General features: G+C 36.7%; 1 protein-coding gene and 1 long non-coding RNA gene across 2 annotated transcripts; one reads left to right on the top strand and one right to left on the bottom strand.

Moving 5' to 3' along the window:
• The first annotated feature begins 793 nt into the window (after positions 1-793).
• On the top strand, positions 794-1,529 carry LOC106939794 (uncharacterized). The gene is made up of 2 exons (XR_001422915.1): positions 794-921; positions 1,101-1,529. It is a non-coding gene; the product is annotated as an uncharacterized LOC106939794 (long non-coding RNA).
• Positions 1,530-9,459: 7,930 nt separating this feature from the next.
• On the bottom strand, positions 9,460-11,364 carry LOC106939793 (SERTA domain-containing protein 2-like). The gene has a single exon (XM_015022336.1). It carries the CDS (start codon positions 10,968-10,970, stop codon positions 9,810-9,812), a length of 1,161 nt encoding a protein of 386 aa, XP_014877822.1. The 5' UTR covers positions 10,971-11,364; the 3' UTR covers positions 9,460-9,809.
• Positions 11,365-19,302: the final 7,938 nt, after the last annotated feature.

The raw sequence follows: 19,302 nt of genomic DNA, 5'->3' as shown, positions 1-19,302 counted from the left end.
TTAGAAGCAAACTTTTGTAATCAGTAGAACCATGCTTATCCAGAGATTTTTCCTGAAAAGCCGACTTTGCTGCATCCAAATCAGATTTTCTACATTTTAATTAGCTTGGTTAAAATATAGCGAGCATTTTGAAAGAGAGTGACCCAAATCCTGATCTTATAACTGAGAATAACCTTTTTGAAAACTAGATGCCTGGCTTTTAACACAGCAAACTTGCAAAATCTTTTTTAAGTTTACAATCTAGAATGAATCTTTGCTAAAAAAAAAAAAAAGTTATTTGCTTGACTTTATTGCATAAACAAGCCTTTGCCATCCTTCATGACAGAAATGTATAGAAACTCTATACTTTAAACATTTACAAATAAAAATTAAAATCTCTGAAAATTTGAGTCAGAAAAATGATTAAACTTTGTAATGAAACCCAAATGAATCCTGTGAAACATCTATATTTTTCTCCAATCTGTGCTGACAGATGCATCAGAAATCTGCCTCACATTTTAGACCAATCCCTTCAATCAAACTGAGTTAATAATCCACTTTCTGAATAATATTCTTTCACTAATTTGTGTCCCAAACCTTTATTCACAAAGTAAAACTCAAACTGAATGAAAAGCAGGTGATGGAGACACCTTTAAACCTTAAAGCTTATTTATTTACTCCACTAAAATGCCAACATCCTGTATCTTTTTGAAGTTTGGTATAATCTATTAAAACGTTGCTGTGAATTCAGACTGAGAAAAATGCCTGAGTGGAAATGACTTTTTTTTTTACTCAAACCTACAGCGGGCCGCTGATGGATGACCTTTGTGCTCTTACCACCGGGCTCAGGAGGTTTTCTGGAGGAAACCCTGAAAGTGTCCTGATCCAGTTCTCCATTTTGACTTAAACTTTCTCAGCAATCTCCGCTGAGGAATGTTGCAGGTATTCTGCTGTTGAATAAAAAATTTTTCTAATGAGTTTTTGAAAAGCAGAGATTTCATTCCAGTCATTTTGATCTGATCTGAAACCTGCACCTGTCCTGATGCCGCCTTCCTGTCATGCCATTGTCTTCCCATCCTATTGTCTTCCTTTTGTCTTCCCGTCCTGTTACTGTCTGACAGACGGACTCACCTGGAGGAGGGGGCGGAGCTGCATCCACGTGGACAATGATGATTGTGTCAACATGGCTCTCTTCCCGCAGGTTGTTCTTCTCTGGACGACTTGACACCCGTATGATCCAGTTTCCTCAGGACCAAAGACATGTCTCTGTCCTTCATCTGTCTGTCCTGCAGGTCCACCCGTTCCGTGTAGGGCGAGTGCTGGAAAGCGGATTTCATCCTCTTGTCCCGGTGAAGAACGTATTTGGGACTCCAGGGGCCTCATGTATAAAAGCTTTCACACTAAAAATTGGTATATGGACAAATTTAATAAAGTACTAACGTCGCAAGGATGTGTGACCCTTCAAATCACAAATCCAGTGACGTCATTTGAGATATCTTGAAAGAAATTTTGATTTGTCCAAATATAATTGAAGATATCTTGAATTATTAGTCCAAATGTTAATAAAGGCATCGTAAATTGCCATTATGGACAGTCAAAATGTATTTTTGTCTAGTCAAAATGCATTTGTAGATATCTCAAACATAATTATAAATAATAAGGCGAAACCAAATTTATGCTAAAACGTCCTGCTACGGTTGGTCCTGCTATGGCAGGATGTTTGGATTGACTCTATGTGCTACACCTGTTTGAACGCCAGATGGCGCCATAGTGAAACGTTTAGATTTGAAGCAGCGGCGTTCTTTAGTTGTGCCGTTCAGACGTGATTAGAGTTCATATTTCCATCTTTAACTGAACATAATTTGGACATATTTCAGTTGCATCTTGTGAAAATCACAACTGTTAAAACAAATATTGACAGTTGCAGTAAAACAGCTGTGTTTCGTGCTTCGTTTTGCTATCCTCTTCACAACTGTTGGGGTTACAACAAAAAAAATAAATCTTAAAAGTTATACTTGTGGTAACGAGTACAGAGATAAACCAAGTAGCATCTTTAATCCCAATTTGTTCAAAAATATCTTAAAAATATGTTTAACGGTCATGTAATTGATTATTTGAAGTAAGAAATCTTGTTACAGTATTTGAATCAGACATACTTTAATGTATAGAAGATAATGGTAAGCCATTTTGAGGCTGTAAAAAGGCCCATATCATCACTCCTCCACCATCATGCTTGCCCATTGGTGTGACGTGTTTTTGTTGACATATTTTGGTTTTCTCCAGACATAGAGCTGAGCATTGTGGGTAAAAATCTCTTTAGCTTTGTCTTCACTCAAAAGAAACTTTAAACATTTGAGTCATGGTGACATTTTTGTTTTACTGAGATTTCTTTTGTTTTTTTGATACAAGCTTTAATTTTTATTTTTTTCTAATTATTTTGAAATGATACTTAATATACAACATGCTGAGGGCTGTAAGAGATAAAACTAATTTCTTTTCTCACTTATTTAAACACATTTTAGTATCAGACACAGATAATCTGAGTAAACAAAGAAAGTCAACCGGTTGAGGTGAGAAAGATCTTGTCAAATCATAAATTAAGTGAGTAATGACATTTTTTGAGAGGGTATTTATTTTTATTAACCACACCCAGGAGGACCGATTACTGCCTGACTGGTATAAAGTAGAAATCCCTTAAACAGAACCTGTTTGACGACAATATGAGGCCAGCGCATAATGCCGTGTTTCGAAGGAAATTAAGAAACTGTCACGTATCAGTCTGGAAAGAGTTAAAGCCATTTGTTGTACACAAACAAGTAAATAATTCCTTAATATTGATTAAAAGGTTCAGGTTAAACTGACAGATTATTTCACTTATGGGAAAATGTCTTTATAATTGAAATAATGTCTGTGAAACTAGTACTTTGTTCATCGATATGAAGCAGTTATTTACTTAAAATAAGCTCCACTTGCTGAAAAGTTACTTGTAAGTTAGTTTTGTCTAAATTAGTTCAGTATTTGCACTAAATATATCATTATTTAGTGCAAATACTGAGATATTTGCACTAAAAACTACAAAAATACTTGGTAATAATTTGTTTTTTTGTGTGTGTTTTCAGGAAATGTTAAGTAAAACTACTTCAAATTTTCCCATGTGGAGATGATTTGTGTTTTCTTTTTTAGTTTCAGCTTTTAAAGTTTTATTGGAAACTAGCAGAATTTTAATTTCTTCAGCTTAATTTGGTGCTCAAATGCTGTTTAAGTTTTATATTTTTCTGTCATTCTTTTGTTGATTTGGATTTTTTTCAGCAGCATCAGATGGTCTGTAAGTTTAAAACTAGTAAATGTAAACTACAGCGGGCCACCAAAGTCATTAATTAAAAATGCAAAAATAAGTTTGAGGTTTTTGAAATGTTTTTAACTTTGCTTACTTGCTAAACTAATGTTTTTTTTGTGGGGGAGGGGAGGTTAAGTGCATACTACACCACATAGACACAAAATATTACCAAGTATTTTTGTAGTTTCTAGTACAAATATGCTACATTTGAAATAAGACCAAACTAATGCTCAAGTAAATTTTTCATTAAAATAAAGCTTTTATCTCAATACTTTAACATTGACAAAAAAGTACATTATTTCATTCATAACAGGAAAAAATGTTATGCCTTATTTCAAGTGTACTAAAATGTACAAATACCTGGTAAAACTTTGTTTTTACTGTCATTAAAAATCATATATAAAAATCATATTATATATATATATTTTAAATACATTCAAGTGTTCCGTTTTTTAATTCAAATTTGGCTAAAACTTTATTGGCAAAATTTTTACCAGTGTGGCCAACAAATTTTTAACATTTCTGACTTCTTGTCAGGGACCGAACAAAACCATTTCAAGGGACACAAATGGCCCACAGGCCACATTTTGGACACCTTTGTCTAATATCTCACTGAAAAGTTACTTTTAAGTTAGTTTTGTCTTATTTCAAGTGTACAAACTTATTTGCAGAAGAAACTAAACCAAAAATAGATGTTATTTTGGACATTTGTCTAAATGTGTTAACCTGAATTTAGTATAATATGTAAATAGCAACAAATAATATGAAATCTACGTTTGATTTTGATTTATCGCACGAGTGTGCAGGTTTTCTCCCACACAAAGAGCTGCAGTATCGTGATCGGAGCAGCAGAGAGAAGCAGCCTCCTGCCTCCATTACTGACTGTTGTCTGCGTTGTCCTCGCTGACCTCAGCTGTGCCGTTGCTAAGTTGAGTTAAACTTTGCCTCCCTCCACACACAGAGACAGCCTGTCCCCTTCCCCTCACAGCTGTGTGGCCTGAATGCTGGAAATAGCTGCCGGAGCCACGGATGTTTAACAGTGGCTAACGTTGGCATTGTGAAGCAGGCGGCTGGGATTAATTAAGGAGAAACAATCGTTATCCTCTGTAACGATAAACGATGCGACATGCAGACTCAAAGCTGAAAATCAGTTTAGACGTCTTCCTGCTCTATTTTTTTCTCTTGTTTACTTTGATTCCCTTTGGTAGAATTTCTACCGGTCCAATCAGCGAACAGAAGAAGTTGTGAACGATGACGTAACTTAAGAATTGTAGTTTGTTGCTTTAGCAACGGCGGCGGAGGAAGTTAACGAGGCCGTTAAGTTCCGGTTGTCCACTTAACGCTAACGCCATCTTGTTTGGATCTGAACTTCTCTCTTTACAGTAAAAGAAGCTTCGTAACATCGAACTGGCGCGTTAGACGTTACGGCCAAAAATTAGCGATTGGGTTGAAGCAAACTTTTCAATAATATCAAATATAGAAAAAAAATGTGTAGTGTGTGGCATGCAAACAGAGCAAAACCAGGAGACGATACTTTTTACACTTTATTGTATATTTATATATATATATATATATACTTATATATATAAAACTACAAAAGTAAGACCGTTTTCAGTTCATAAACAGCTGTGAAGCTGAGCTTTTTATTTTCTACAGACCCACCGATACAGTGATCAGTTGATAATTTCTCTCTGTGTGTTTGTTTTGTTGCATAGAAAAAGGCACAGCGCTGAGGTCTGAAGTTACAGCCCGTGTTGAGGGAATCTGCCGCACGCTTGGACGCAATGAAACCGATTTGGTGACAAACACTGATTGAAAAGTCTTAGGAGCTTAAATGTTGGTCATACTATGTACATTACTTTTGGCATGAAAGCATCCATGACAGGCTTTGGAGTCTTGACATCTGTAGGTTTGAGACCGTTTTCTTTAAATATTGCTGCATGAATGTGAACTGTTTGCCTTTAACCGGAAAATGATAAAAAGTACAAAAGATATAAAAAGTTGTGGCCACCCCACCAGGAGAAAAAAAATAAAATCCAGAACGCAACAAATCAACAGAAGATAATATAACAACCTATGTATATAAAAAATGGCTTCCACCCAGTTTTTCACACTCTGATACATTCCTATCTAAAAGTACATTCCTAACACACATTCTGTACACACATTTACAATCCATGTGTCCACTTCACATCAAAAATAAATATATTTACACAGAAAAGACAAAAACCCCAAGATGAATAAATAATTTCAATGGAAATTAAACAAAAGCACTCCAAAAAAATTAAAAACACACAGAGAAACAAGACACAGTCGTCTGCAAACAGCATAACGTGGCGCTTGACTCACATCTGAGCAAATACTCTGCCAGGGAACCCAAACTTTACACCACCCTCCATTTCTCTGAAACACCACTGGATACAAGGGCTTCTCCAGATGTCTGATAATTATTTTAAGATAAAATAAATGTCTTTTGAACCCTCCCTTTGGAACGTAGCTCTGATTGGCACAGTTTCCTCACATGGTACAGCTCAAATTGACGAGGTTTTCAACTTCAGGTAGCTTCACATTGTTTTTATTCACTGCTTTGCTAGCTTTGTACTTCCCAAACAGCATTAGCATCTACTGACAATGCTACAAAAATTGACTTTTACAATGTTTTCTTCTCACTTTAATTCACTATTTAATAATCATTTCATTCATTCAGACTTTAATTTTAGTTTGAGTTCTCAAAGTGTTTTGAAGTTTGCTAGCTTGATAAATTTGTAATTGCAATAAATTATTTTAACCCGTTTTATAATGAATGAAACATTTTAAAAGTAATTTGTGATGGAAAAAATTTATTTTTTTTTAAAGCCATCAGCACAAAAGGTGGTGGAACAGTCTGTTATTTAAAGTCATTATTGTCTTCGTTCTGAAAATTTGCAGTTTGAAGGGCTTAAATATTCTCTGAACCTGCAAAAATTTGCTCCACAGCGCCCCCTACAATGTTAGTTACATTTAAGTAGTAGTCCAAAACAAAAACAGCCTCGACAGGAATCCATTTTGGATTGCGTCGTACAATACAGTGCCATCTACTGGCTATACACTGGCACTGCTGTGTAATTAATTAAGTGAGATTCAGATACAAGTGGACAGTTTTGAAAGGCATCATTCAGAACCAGTCTGGTGTTTCTGCAAAATGCCCGTTTTCTAAGCTGCCTCTGGCACCAACAGCGCCCTTCATGCCCTGCAACGATTTAAGCTCTCAGCTAAAACAGAGAAAATGCCCAGGATGGATTGCTTTGTTGTTTTTTGTTGCCTTCAGATGCATTGTCATAGTTCACAGGTCAGTAAAAAAAGGTGGCGCTACTTGGAGTGAAAACCAAAAATACCAAACTTTTTGGGCTGTTCCACGTAAAGGAAAAGTGCCAAAAGTGTTCAGAAATGCTGCTTCTGACATTCTGAATTTTAAACAAATGCAAAAAAGATTTAATTTAATAGATTATAGTTAGATTTATAAGGCTTTGTGACGAACGTAGTTTTAATGCACCACAGTCTGCTGCATGGCTGCAGTATCAGGTTAGCACTGTGGTTTTGGTTTTCCACTTCAGTGGAAATCTCAATTCAAATTTCTTCCGTGATAGTTTTAGCTCTCCCGCTAATACCGAGTTGAGAAAATAGTGTAAAGTAGCAGGACTGCTAATCTACAAAGAGCTATCTAGCATTTAAGGCTACCTATTACTAACACATATAAACAAACCCCGTAGAAACAGGGAGTGTGAGTAATACTGTAAGCCCTGCTGTTACCAAATCATTATAATCTGTTTTCTGCCAAAAAAATAAATAAATAAATACATCAACTTTGGAGCTTTTCCCAAATCATCTACGTGCAATTGAGACTGGGGAGAGGGCTGCTCATTTCTTCGAGCGTAAACCAGTGTTACCAGTGGGTGCAGCTCATTTGAATACCTCTGCAATTGATTTGTGATAACTGGCTCATATAACCAAGCTCATGTTAAACAACAATCAGCAGTTGTATTATGACTGTGAATAAGGTGGGGGAGACAAGCAGAGTACGGAGAAATGGAAGGGCCAAAAAAGTAACAAAAAAAAAAACTAAAACAAAAAAACAGGAAGTCTGGCATTGAATTCGTAGACATCATGTGTACACAAACAGATGCTCCCTTCTAGTAAAAAGTTTAAACAACAACCTGGTGATGTGGTTTACAGCTACTTCTAAAGCATTATTGCAGAGCCAGGCTAATGTGGAAATCTATGGGGGTCCAAATGTGCCAAAATGTGATAAAAAAATAAACATGTTACACAGTATGTTTTGGTCTACATTGGAGTAAACTACACTGACATAATTACATATTATTGCAACCTTTTGTATTTTATGCATTTAATAAAATCAACCAATTTCAATAATTATGGTTACATTTATTTATGTCAGGGCTGCAAAATTGATCGAAGAAAAAAAGTTGGTACATTCTGCAGATTTTTCATTTAACCACTTAAGCTTTTTTATATATTAGGAATATATTAGAAGATCCAAATAAGCAAACTTTTCTGTTAAATCAATATTTTATTGCCTGAAATGCAATAAAATACATGGATCATTTGTAGAAAATGACAAATCTGCAGCTCAACATATGAAAATCTCAGCCTTTTCTGCTTGATATAACAACTATACAATACAGGGCTTATCTGTTTATTTTTGGATTAACCAATTAATAATTGGAGAGAAAAAGGTGCATTTTTTGTTTTTTTACTGAACTTGAACCAGGTGAAAACTACTTGAGTTCTAGGTAGAACATATTTACAGAAAAATAGTTTTTTTAACGTCTTAAATAGAAAAAGGGTGTGTTTTTGTACATTTTTGGCTTATTTACTCATCTGAGAATGTTTTTTTTTTTCAGCAATTTGCCTCTTTTGAGTTTGTATTTATCGTGATTAATCCAATTAATCATTTCAGCCCTACTGAATATAAAATAATTTACCTGATTATTTATTTACTACATCTCGTCACTTTTGGCACCCCACAGTCACCAATAAAACAATGTATTCCTCCTTAAATGCTTGCTTTACAATTAAAACATTGTATCTGTAATAAGATAAAGATTAAATAATCATAATTTGATCATGTAAAATTACCTCAACAAAATTTAATACAATATAATAAATTAAAAACATCGTGTGACCCTCAGTGGGCTGTTAAAGTGAGAAGAGTGGATAAAAAATACTGTAAAAACCAGGAACTGAATAAGTGGTCATTTGAAAGGCACTCAGCTGCTAAAAGCCATAATTACAGTGTGTGTATGTATATGTTTGTTTTGTATTTCTGTACCTGTGAGGAGTGCATGTCCCCACGAGGATTAAAAATAGAAATATTTACAGTTACTCTTAAGGGTTAAGGCTTAGCTTCAGGTAAAGGACTAGAAAGGAAATTCATAAAGTTCCTCACAAGTATAGATATACAAAATTCTGTGCACTGCAAACACTCAAAACCTTACCATTATTAGTGTAGTTCATAGTGCAAATATCTTGGTACACATGAAATAAAATTATAACGTGACTATTCATCAAGATATAGGAGCTTGATTTAAGTAAATAATTTCCTAAAAGGGCCCTATTATGCTTCGCTGAATGGTTAGGATAGATCTATGGAATTATCAAAACATATTCATTACATTTTTACACAAAATCATTCTTAGATCTGGTTAGTTCTGCTTATTTTAGCTCCTTTCAGAATTAGTTATTTTAGGGCTCTGTCACTTTAAATCCAAATAAGCTGCTGCTGGTCACGCCCTCAGCTCAACGTTTAGAATCGCAAGTGAAGATGGCTTCAAAAAGATGCACAATTATACAACCATACATCTTTGAAAAGCCTGAACAATTTAAAAAAGAATATAGCAAGTGGTTTCCAGCTGACCAAACGCACTGGAGTTCTTGGGTTGCTAGGTAACAGGGCTGGGCTCAGCTGGGGTTGCTAGGTAACCGCTCAGTAGTGGCCAGGTTTTTGAAAAAGAAAAAGTTCCACTGGCAGGTTATACTACTTCCAACCTGGGAAAATGTCTTTCTATAATAATCTGCCAATAATCTACTTTATTCCTTAATCAATATTAAGGAATTATTTACTTAAAACAAACTCATATCTTGGTGAAAAGTTACTTGTGAGTTAGTTTTGTCTCATTTCAAGTATACCAAGACATTTGCACGAGAAACTAGACCAAAAATGCTTCTATGTTTTTGCGGTGTGTATGCTTTGCTTCCTCGTTACTTCACTTCCACACCTAGAAAGGCGAGCACAGTGCATGAACAGTGTTGTGTAGAAGTAGTAGTTGTCATAGTAGTACTAGTTGACATCACCTTTGATGTTTACAATTACCGACCTTAGAAGAAAAAGTCTTTTAAAGAGATAAAAATAAAAGCGATCCCAAATTTTTCCCATCCAGTCTGTTTCTCCAGGTTAATAAAAAGTTTTGCAGGTGGAGGTCAGGGTGTCGTTGAATCATGACCCCACCAGCACCTCCATGATGTGGTCCAGTTCTGTCAGATCAATTTTAAAAGGCTGATTGGCTGAAACCTGGGGGGCGGAGCCGCTGTACGGCGACGTCAGAGTTTTGAGGAGGTCGTCGGCGTTCACCACTGGCGAAAGCTTGGCGTGACCGCCACCGCCAGCTGTGGCGCCTACGGCCCCTGCTGTGGTGCAAGGGTCAAAGTCGTACATGGACGTGTCAATATCGGCGAACAGGACGTCGTCCAGCGCCAAGTCTGAGAGGAAACCCGAAGAAGAAGGGGACGAAGGCGAGGGGGAAATGTCTTCCAGGCTAGCAGGGGAATGTGCGGGCAGGAAAACAGCAGCTGCCTCTGGCTTAGCACCCATTGTCCTGCAGTCTCTGGTGGAGCCTGTGGGTGATGAGAAAGGGGATGGAGTGGGGGAGGTAGTTATGGTCATAGTATTAGCGGCTGCCGTCCGTGTAATGGCGGTGGGAGGAGCCAACTCCATGTCACTCGGAGGGGATGAGAAACTGTCGTTTGATAGGACAGTCACACTAGAGGACAACTTGCTCATTAGCGCTGATGATGGAGCCAGTGGGGGCGGAGACAGAGGAGGAGTGGGTGGGGACGGCGCGCAGAACGCCGAATCCCCACCGTCCTCTTCCAGTAGTGAGGCCGGAGTGAGGCAGGCGTCCAGGGGCGTGGCGCAGCCTTCCAAGCGCTGGGGCGCCGGGCAGCTGGGAAGCACCATCGGGTGGGGCGAAGGTGGTGGAGGAATCGCCGGCATCAACAGTGCAGATGGTTGGGACAGGATGCCGAAAGATGGCGGCGCCTCGCGGAACCCCTCGTCCATGGGGTCATCAGGCGGCGGCGAGGGCGGCAGAAACAGTGGCCGCAGGGAGCCCTCCTGCTTGAGCTCATCCTGGATGCGGCGGAGCATGTTGTTGATGAGGACGCGGCGCTCCAAGCTGGGCTCGCCAAGCGGCCGCTGGCTGTAGAGCTTCATCAGGGAGATGTTGAAGATGGTCTGTCTCTGAAGGGTGTAGGACACCTTGGAAAGACCCTCCAAGGCAACGCCTACCCCCGCTCCCGCCACCGACGCCTCCAGCGCTTTGCCTTCCAGGCCCTCTTCATCCTCTTCCAACTTCCGCTTTGCACCTTTACAGAACATATATCTAGACAACACAAAACAAAAGGAGAGGAAACAAGTTAATCAAGTGCTCAGATAAGAAATCATTAAGACACAAATCAAGTCTGAAGTCTAGTGTTGCTCCTTCGCATTCAGTGACTTATAGCTCAGAACCTAAATAAAGTCACTCCAGACTTTATGGAAATCTGTTAGACCTTATGGTGGATGATTTACAGTGTGTCCATTTATCTTTTTGGACAAAATCATTCTTGGATAATAAGATTTTAGTCTCATCAGTTCTGTCTAAAAGCTGTTTTAGGACTACTTATCACTTATCACAATTGGATCCACAATTACTTGATCAGTACATCTGAATGGTGCCATTGTATCCCCTCCTTTAGTGCCGCCCTGGGCAACTGCCCACATCAAAAAACTGCCTCTTTTGAGGCTTGACGTGAAATCGCATCAGGATACCAAAATCACTTCATTCGTACAGGAACCAAAGTCTTCTTTGGGACAGTAAGAAGCTGCAAACAGAAAATGAGCATATTGCATTTGGAGATAAAAATAAATAAATAAATAAAAATACAGAAAGTGAGCAGCTGCAGAGGAAACCTTCACACACTAAGTTACGCAATAGCAGTGCTCCCTACTCAGCACAGGATCATAGGCCAGATTTAAAGCCCAACCTTTGGCCACTCCTCTTTTTATGATATTAGAGGAAGAACTTGCTGGTTGTGGCGGTGAGCAGGGTACAAAAGGAGCAATAATTTGGGTGATTTTTATAAAACTATTCAGAAAACAAAGAAGAAGAAAATGGAAAAGAAAGAAAGGAGCTACTGCAGTGTGTTTGACTTTAATCCAGGCCGACATGCAGCCAGTCGCCGCCTGAATAAAGGCGCATGCGTCTTCTCTCAAACACACATACTCACACACACGCACACACACACACACACACACACACACACACACACAGGAAGTGTAAGCTGCAGGCCCAGTCACCATGACCTGTTGGTTGCCATGACAAACCGAGTCAGCTGGGAATTCACCCAAAGAAACGAATGGGACGCGGTGGAGGTAGGAAGAAGAGTACAGGAGGAAGATGAGGAAGACAAGCGAGAAGCGGAAGCAGAGGAGTAGGAAAGGTAATGAAGAATCCATCCAGAGATGCAGATAAACCCACAATCGCATCTACGACTAGGCCATGGGTGTTCAAAGTGGAGTTCGGGGACCATTTGCAGAACCTGTCCTGATTTCTTGCGGACCCCAACCACAATTCAAGAATAATTTTCTACAAAACTACGACTATTGAATCAAAATCTACTTACAAAAATGTTAGATGCAGCAAAAAGTGATAATCATTTCCAAACCTTCTAGTTTCCATCTAAATTAGACCACATTTACTCACAACTTGTACTCTAAAATACACCTTTGTGCACCCAAATATGCTTTTAATTGCTGTATTAAAACTAGGCTAAATACATTGACCAAGATCCTGTTTTTATTGCTGAAAATAGTTTTTCAGCTTTCTTACTTTATTGCCTAAAATGCAATAACATAACATTCCTTTGGGCTAAGGTTGATCATTTGTAGCAAAGGATGCATCTGTAGGTAAATAAATACGTCTAAAAACATGTGGAAAGTTCAGTCCTTCCTGTAAGACTCAACATTAATACAGTATAGTGCTGATCCGGTGTCTATTTTTTGGTTAATTGATTAATAATTGGATAAAAAAAAAGGATATTTTTGTGTTTGTTTTACAAAATTTTAACCAGGTGAAATTAAAACAATGACAATTGAGGAGTTCTAGGTAGAACATATCTACAGACGAAAGTTTTTTAACGATGCAAAATGCTGATATTTTTGTACAGATTTGACTTAATTAGTCCTCAGTGTGGTGTTCTTTCAGCAAATGGCCTTTTGAAGAGTGTGTATATAGCTTACAATTGATTGCTTACTATATTATAGTTGACCATTATTTCAGTTATTGATTAATATGGTATACAATATAACTGCAAATGACGGGTTCTAACCGGTTTTCTGTTGAAAACTGTAGCGGAACAGCCTGGAATCACCATAGCAACCAGTGACTCAGCAATATTTCAGCCTCTGCTTCTTGCATTACTCGGCAGATTTTTATTTGGTAAATAAATAATCCAGTATCTAATAAACTGGGAATTATTCACACACTCAAACGTGTAGTTTGAAGAAAGTATTCACACCTGCATCACACCAAGCGGTATCAGGTTGCTACGGTTACCGAGTAAGACCTCCAACTTCTCCACATCTTCCCAATAATTTACATGGTGAATAAAGATGCATTAGAGGAAATGAAAGAGAGTTTCTGGCAGCTGGATAACTTCTGGCATTAACGCGTTCTCACGTCGGCACTCCTTCATTGCAGCAGTGACTGCTGCTGCTGCTTCAGGAAAATGGAGATTCAGAGGCGCGAGGAATCAAAAAAACAGCATTTCAAAGCAGAACGCTGCTGCTGTGTGACTGAGAGGCGAAGCAGCTGCGCATGTGTGACTCACCGAGCCGCGGCAGGCTGTTTGGGCTCTCTCACACACAAGACGCACACATACCAGAGGTGCCCCACCCGTCACATTCCTCTTCATTATCCTCCTCTCGCCTCTGACTATCCGCTCCTTCCACACTATTCCACCCGTCTTTAACATCCTGCAGCTTTAATTCCTCCAATTTCTCTACAGTAACTTTGTTTAAAAAAAGAAAAACGGATCGTAAAAGAGTCAAAGTGATAAAGCACAGCAGCGTAGCGGGGTCACTGACTGAAAATCCTATCGAGTCACAGATAAACTATGGTGCCAAAACTTTCTGAAAGAGTTTCCTTTAGAGAAATTCAGTGAAATAAAAAAGTCCTGATGCTACGTTTGTTTTCAAACTTGTTGGCAGAAGCTTATATTACAATTAGAGACGCACCAATCTAGCTTTAACCGGCTCATACCGATTTCTGGCATGATTAAGAGCAACTGCTTGAAAGCTACAAGGTGCCGATGATAAAATAATTTCCCGTTTTTTTGTTTTCCAGCAGATGTTTAGTTAAAAATATGCTAATTTAAAAATATATATATTAAAATGTCATTTTTGAGCATTTATTTTACATTTATTAACTATGATTAAGCCTGTAGCAAAAAGCAATTATGCAGTTAATCACAACATCAATTAAAATGAGCTTAATTTCCATTTGGATGGTTACTATTTTTTGCAGATTAATTTTGTTTGTAGAAATATAATCCATTTTATTTATTGTCTTGGTTGTACGTGGGGCTCTCTCTACTTGTTTTTGTTGTTTTATTTTGGATATTAAAATGTCTTCCATTGATCTTTGAGAGCACAAACTTGCTTTATTATATCAATATATTATTTGAAAATGGTCTAAAAACCACAACATTGTCATTTATCATAATATTATTTACCCTCCAGCAAAATTTGTTATGACATTTGTTATGCTATTATTTTTACTACTTTTGTAAAGCTAATATCTTTGTAAACCCATTTAAAAATAATTAAACTAAATGAGTAAAGATCTTTTAAAATATTTCCAATACTGTGGTTCAAATTTATTTTGATCTGAATGGTCTGTTATATAGGCATTGGTAATATGATTAATATAAAAAAAAGGCGAGTGAATGAGAACTGTGAGAATTACAAAAAATCAGAATTTTTTCTTCAATGCTACGTAAACATTAGCTTCTAAAACAAGAGGAAACTGATGCGTCTGTATGTACAGAAATCATCCTTTAATCTGTTTTTTTAATCAGACAACCCTTATCAAACCAAAATTACCTTCCTCTCGTAGATATGGTTTATTGGAATCAGAATATCACATTTCCTTACAGTGGACTATCACAGAAAATGACTTTACATGAGTACAAAACAGAAAAGTCCAAAATAGTTTGAGAAAGCCAAATAATTAAAAGGTACAAAATGACAAAATTATCTGAAATTAAATAAAGCATCACTTGTAAAGCAATGTCTATTATTTTAGCAGCTATAATAATAATTGTTGCATGTTGTGTTTGTACAACATGCATACATATATTCTTTATATGCTTTTTGGCATTTTGCAAATAGAAATAATTTTGATAATTTTAGCTGACCTAAAACTTTAAAAGTTTAGTTTCATTTAACTTCAGACAGCAAGAAAAAAAATTGTGTGTTTTTTATTGGAAAATATCTGGATTCAACTGTAAATAACGTCTTCCAATATTTGTTTTGTTTACATCAGTAAATAAAAGCAGATGTTTTGCTTTAAATGTGAGTTTTGTTTTACCTAAAAGGTTACGATATCAAAATCTCAACCTTGTCTAGAAAAAACAAAAAAAATTCAAGTCTTGGCCGTCTCCGTTTTCTCTTCCTTTAGCTGAACAAGGGTTAACTCTAGTTAACAACAAATCCATGTAACTATCCAAGGATCGCTCCAAAGAGGAGGTAAAGTCAGGTGTGTGCATGCATGGTGGGTGCTGGATGCCAAACATTGAACATGCGGTCTGATGATATTATTCCTGGAGCCGGCTGCGTGTGCGTAGTGCAGTAGTGGAACAGTAGTGGACGGCCTCTGCAGTGATATTATGATCCTGTAACCGGATATGCTGGTTTCCATGCCTGAGCTGCACATCCACCCCTCCCCCTCACCTCCCTCCACGTTGGGCTATTTCAGGTTCTGTGGATGCACAAAGTACTAACACACACATACACACACACCGCTACACTGCTGCAGGTAGATGAAAGTGGCTTCCTCCTGAGTGCATCCATCTCTGCATTTGCACATGCATCCCAGACGAACGGCCGCAGTCATGACTGCGTTTTTCGCTGCGATGCGCCCGACTCTGCATGAGGACGAAACTCTCCAGCTCACCCCTGTGAAAATTCACCTACCGCCAAGGTTATTACAGCTAACTGAAGCTAACGAAATAATGAAAACTGAAACTGAGAAAACATTTCCATCAACTGAAATACATAAAGAAAACCAATTATAGCATTCGTTATAAAACTAACTGAAACATATTGAAATTATAAACATAATATCCTTTCTTTTCATGTTCATGAATTTATTTATTAGCCTTTCAAACTGATGTGAAATTGATTTCTTTTTCGCCCCACACACAAGCAGTTTACGCACTTCCAGTGCTGGACAATAAATCAATAATACACACTGTGATAAACATGTCATTAATAGAATATTCAATATATAAAATATTCAATAAACTCCAGCCAGCTAAGCTAGGTTGGTGGAATCTACCATCTCGCTCACTCTATGGTTACCTAGCAACTCACTCACTCACTCTTTGGTTACCTAGCAACGGCCTGCTGAGTAACTTCCGCAGTAGCAGTTTTAATGTCTCTCCACTTTGTCTCAAAACTGCTTCAAAATAAACAATGTGGAGAGAAAACTGTGGATAAAAAAAGGAAAGGTAACACCACCAGTTAGGCAGTATTTCAAATATTTAAAGTGGAAAATGTTTTGATTAGCACAAACCTTTGTAAGCTGTCAAAATGCTCATGTTTTTACAGTAACAACATGTGAGTCTAATCAAATTTATTTGTTAAAACTACAAAATGGTGGTAGAAACAGAAAAATATTCCAATAGTCATAAAACAATTCTGTTCATATAATAAAATACTGGAAAAAATAAAGTTGTTCTCCCTTTTTTAGAAATACAAAATATATATAAGTTACTTTACCACTTTATGCAAAATTAACATTTAATTTTTGCACAATTAATTCATTATTAATGTAATCTAGCTGTGATTTCAATCACTTTAAATTCATTTACATATATTTTAGTGGAGTTTTATGTCTGTCATTTTTGCAGGAAAACTTTGGTAGACACAGCTACCAAAGTTTACTTTTAAAAACTAAACTTCTTTTGAAAGTGTAATATAAACTAGCACACAAACTGAATTAGACAAAAAAATCACAACAAAAATAAAACTAAACCATAAAGGAAAATGCAAAACTATTATAACCATGTGTGTTTCACTCTCTCTCTCATGCACACACACACAATGTCATCCTAGTAAACACATTCCAGACCAAACCCAGAGGAAGAGATAGCGTATTGTGACCAGACCCCACTACGCTCACTCACAGAAATTAAGATACCATTATCCCAAGACGAGAGCCGAATCATTAAAACTGGTTCTGTGACATTCCTAAAATCCACATTCAAGATTCATTCATCCCGGTATCAGACATGATCATCGACTTCTTGTTGGTAACCAGGAAAACACACAATGAGAGTCACTTCCTAGCAGCTGTAGCAGCTGCATAATCAGAAACTGCACAAATGAAAGTGACAACGTGACACAGTTCGACACGCACCACTCAGCAAATCAAGGTTCTGATACTTCTGATTAAAGAAGAGCGGAGGAGACAGACGATTACGCACCAAAAAATGTTTTGTCTTTTTGATCTGAATAGTCAAGGACAACGAAGAATCCAGAGTTCAATATAATACCAAGGAAGAAAGCAATGCCAATGAGTCCGTTAGCAAACTTTACAATAATAATCAATAAGCCTGTCACGATAAATTTTCTGGGTGATAAATTGTCTCAGAAGTTATTGCGATAAACGATAATGTTGTTTTGAGACCAATTTCAAGTAATATAATGATAATGGCATAATAATACAAGAACACACACTCAAAGATTAATTAACATTTAACACAGATATTTTAAATATCCACAACAAATAAAAATAATCATGAAGTCTCTATAAACAAAATTGTCTTTCAAAACAAAGAGCTAGTTGAGACCAAAAAAACAGACTGGAAACTTTTTATCACCCAGTTTTTGGTAGAAAGAGAGAAAAACAATAAGTCATCCAAATGGTAATTAATAAACTCACTTTAATTTATCATGTGATTAACTGATTTATTGCTTATTGCGACAGGCCTATGCACCGATGTCAAAATTTGAGACAACTTTGTATACATATTAAATTAAACTTGCAACAAATAAACTGATTAATCGTGATTAATCAGTTATTCAAATAATCACCAACTAATTTTGTAACTGATTAATCATTAACTGAGCACACAGACTCAAAAAGGCAATTTTCTGAAAAAGCATTACACTCAAAGCAGTAATTTAGCCAAAACTGTGCAAAAAAAATATACATTTTCCATTTAAGATGTAAGAGACCTCTAAAACTCTTCCAGTGAAATCGTTTTAGCTTGATTCAGTTCAAATTCTGTCACAAAAATTTCTTAAGCATCTTGATTGATTTGTTAAATGAAAAAAAAACATTTTTGCGCTACACTGTATTGATATTAAGTCAAGCAGAAAGAACTGAGCTTCTCACATGTCGTTCACTAAAGAAATGCTTTCTTATTACACTTTAGCCAATAAAATGTGTATTATATCCTAAAAAGGGTGATGAATTACTTATTTGCCTCTTTTATTGTCAAAACGTCTCAAATTCTGCAAAATGTACCAAGTTTTTTTTTTTAATCCGATTAATCGTCAGAGATAATTCATAACTAAAATCAAAGTTATTAGGAACCTCTTGAATAACTTCAGTTTTAACTTATTTTATTTTAGAGCTGCACTCTTTAGAAACTCTGAGGTATTTTAAAATGTTTATAAAACCTGTTGGAAATGTTTTCCCAACTCCTGTTTGGTTTACAAACTCCGACCCTCGTTTATGAAACTTACGTTTGATGACGTAAAATTTGTGTAGTGAAGTTGGACGTCTAAGCTTCACTGAACTTAGAAACTGAACTTCAGAAACTCAAAGAGTGCGACCAAAGGAGGTCTAATAAAGGAATAATGTAGCATTAAAATGCTTCTCTGGCTGCAGAAAACCAAGCTGGGTATTTTATTAAAGCAATTAAAAACTGGATTGAGCAGTGGAACCAGCTCAGACGGTTCAAAAGTGCACTGCAAAAAGCAACGTACCAAAAAAATAAAAAAACACAAAATCTTACCACTATTTTTTTTTTGGTCTAGAGTAGATTTCTTAGTAAAAATTGTCTTAATTCAAATATGTTGAGATATTTGCACTAGAAACTAGACCAGAAATACTTGGTAAGATTTTGTGTCTGCAGTGTGAAGGAGCGAAAAAGTGCAAACGTTCAAAGAGAAAGTGATTTCATGACTAGCAAAGAAACAAAAACCAGGAACAAACCATTTGTTGAAATCAGATAGTTTCTGTGAAAAGAAAAAGATCCCTGGGGCTCCTAAATGTTTATAAGAAAGAAAATGTCTCTTCTCATAATGACACTGAGCATTTTTTCTCAATAAAAAATGTGTTGAGAGTAATTTACAATGTGCAATCCATTTTTAATGTACGTTTTGCTACTTTTTCCAAGTTATTTTCTCAGATTTAATTTTTTTAATATTCTTATTT

The sequence above is a fragment of the Poecilia latipinna genome, unplaced genomic scaffold (genome assembly GCF_001443285.1).
Source record: "Poecilia latipinna isolate Pla-1442-1.1 unplaced genomic scaffold, P_latipinna-1.0 Scaffold2985, whole genome shotgun sequence".
NCBI lineage: Eukaryota > Metazoa > Chordata > Actinopteri > Cyprinodontiformes > Poeciliidae > Poecilia > Poecilia latipinna.
This window is presented reverse-complemented; position numbering and strand designations above follow the sequence as displayed.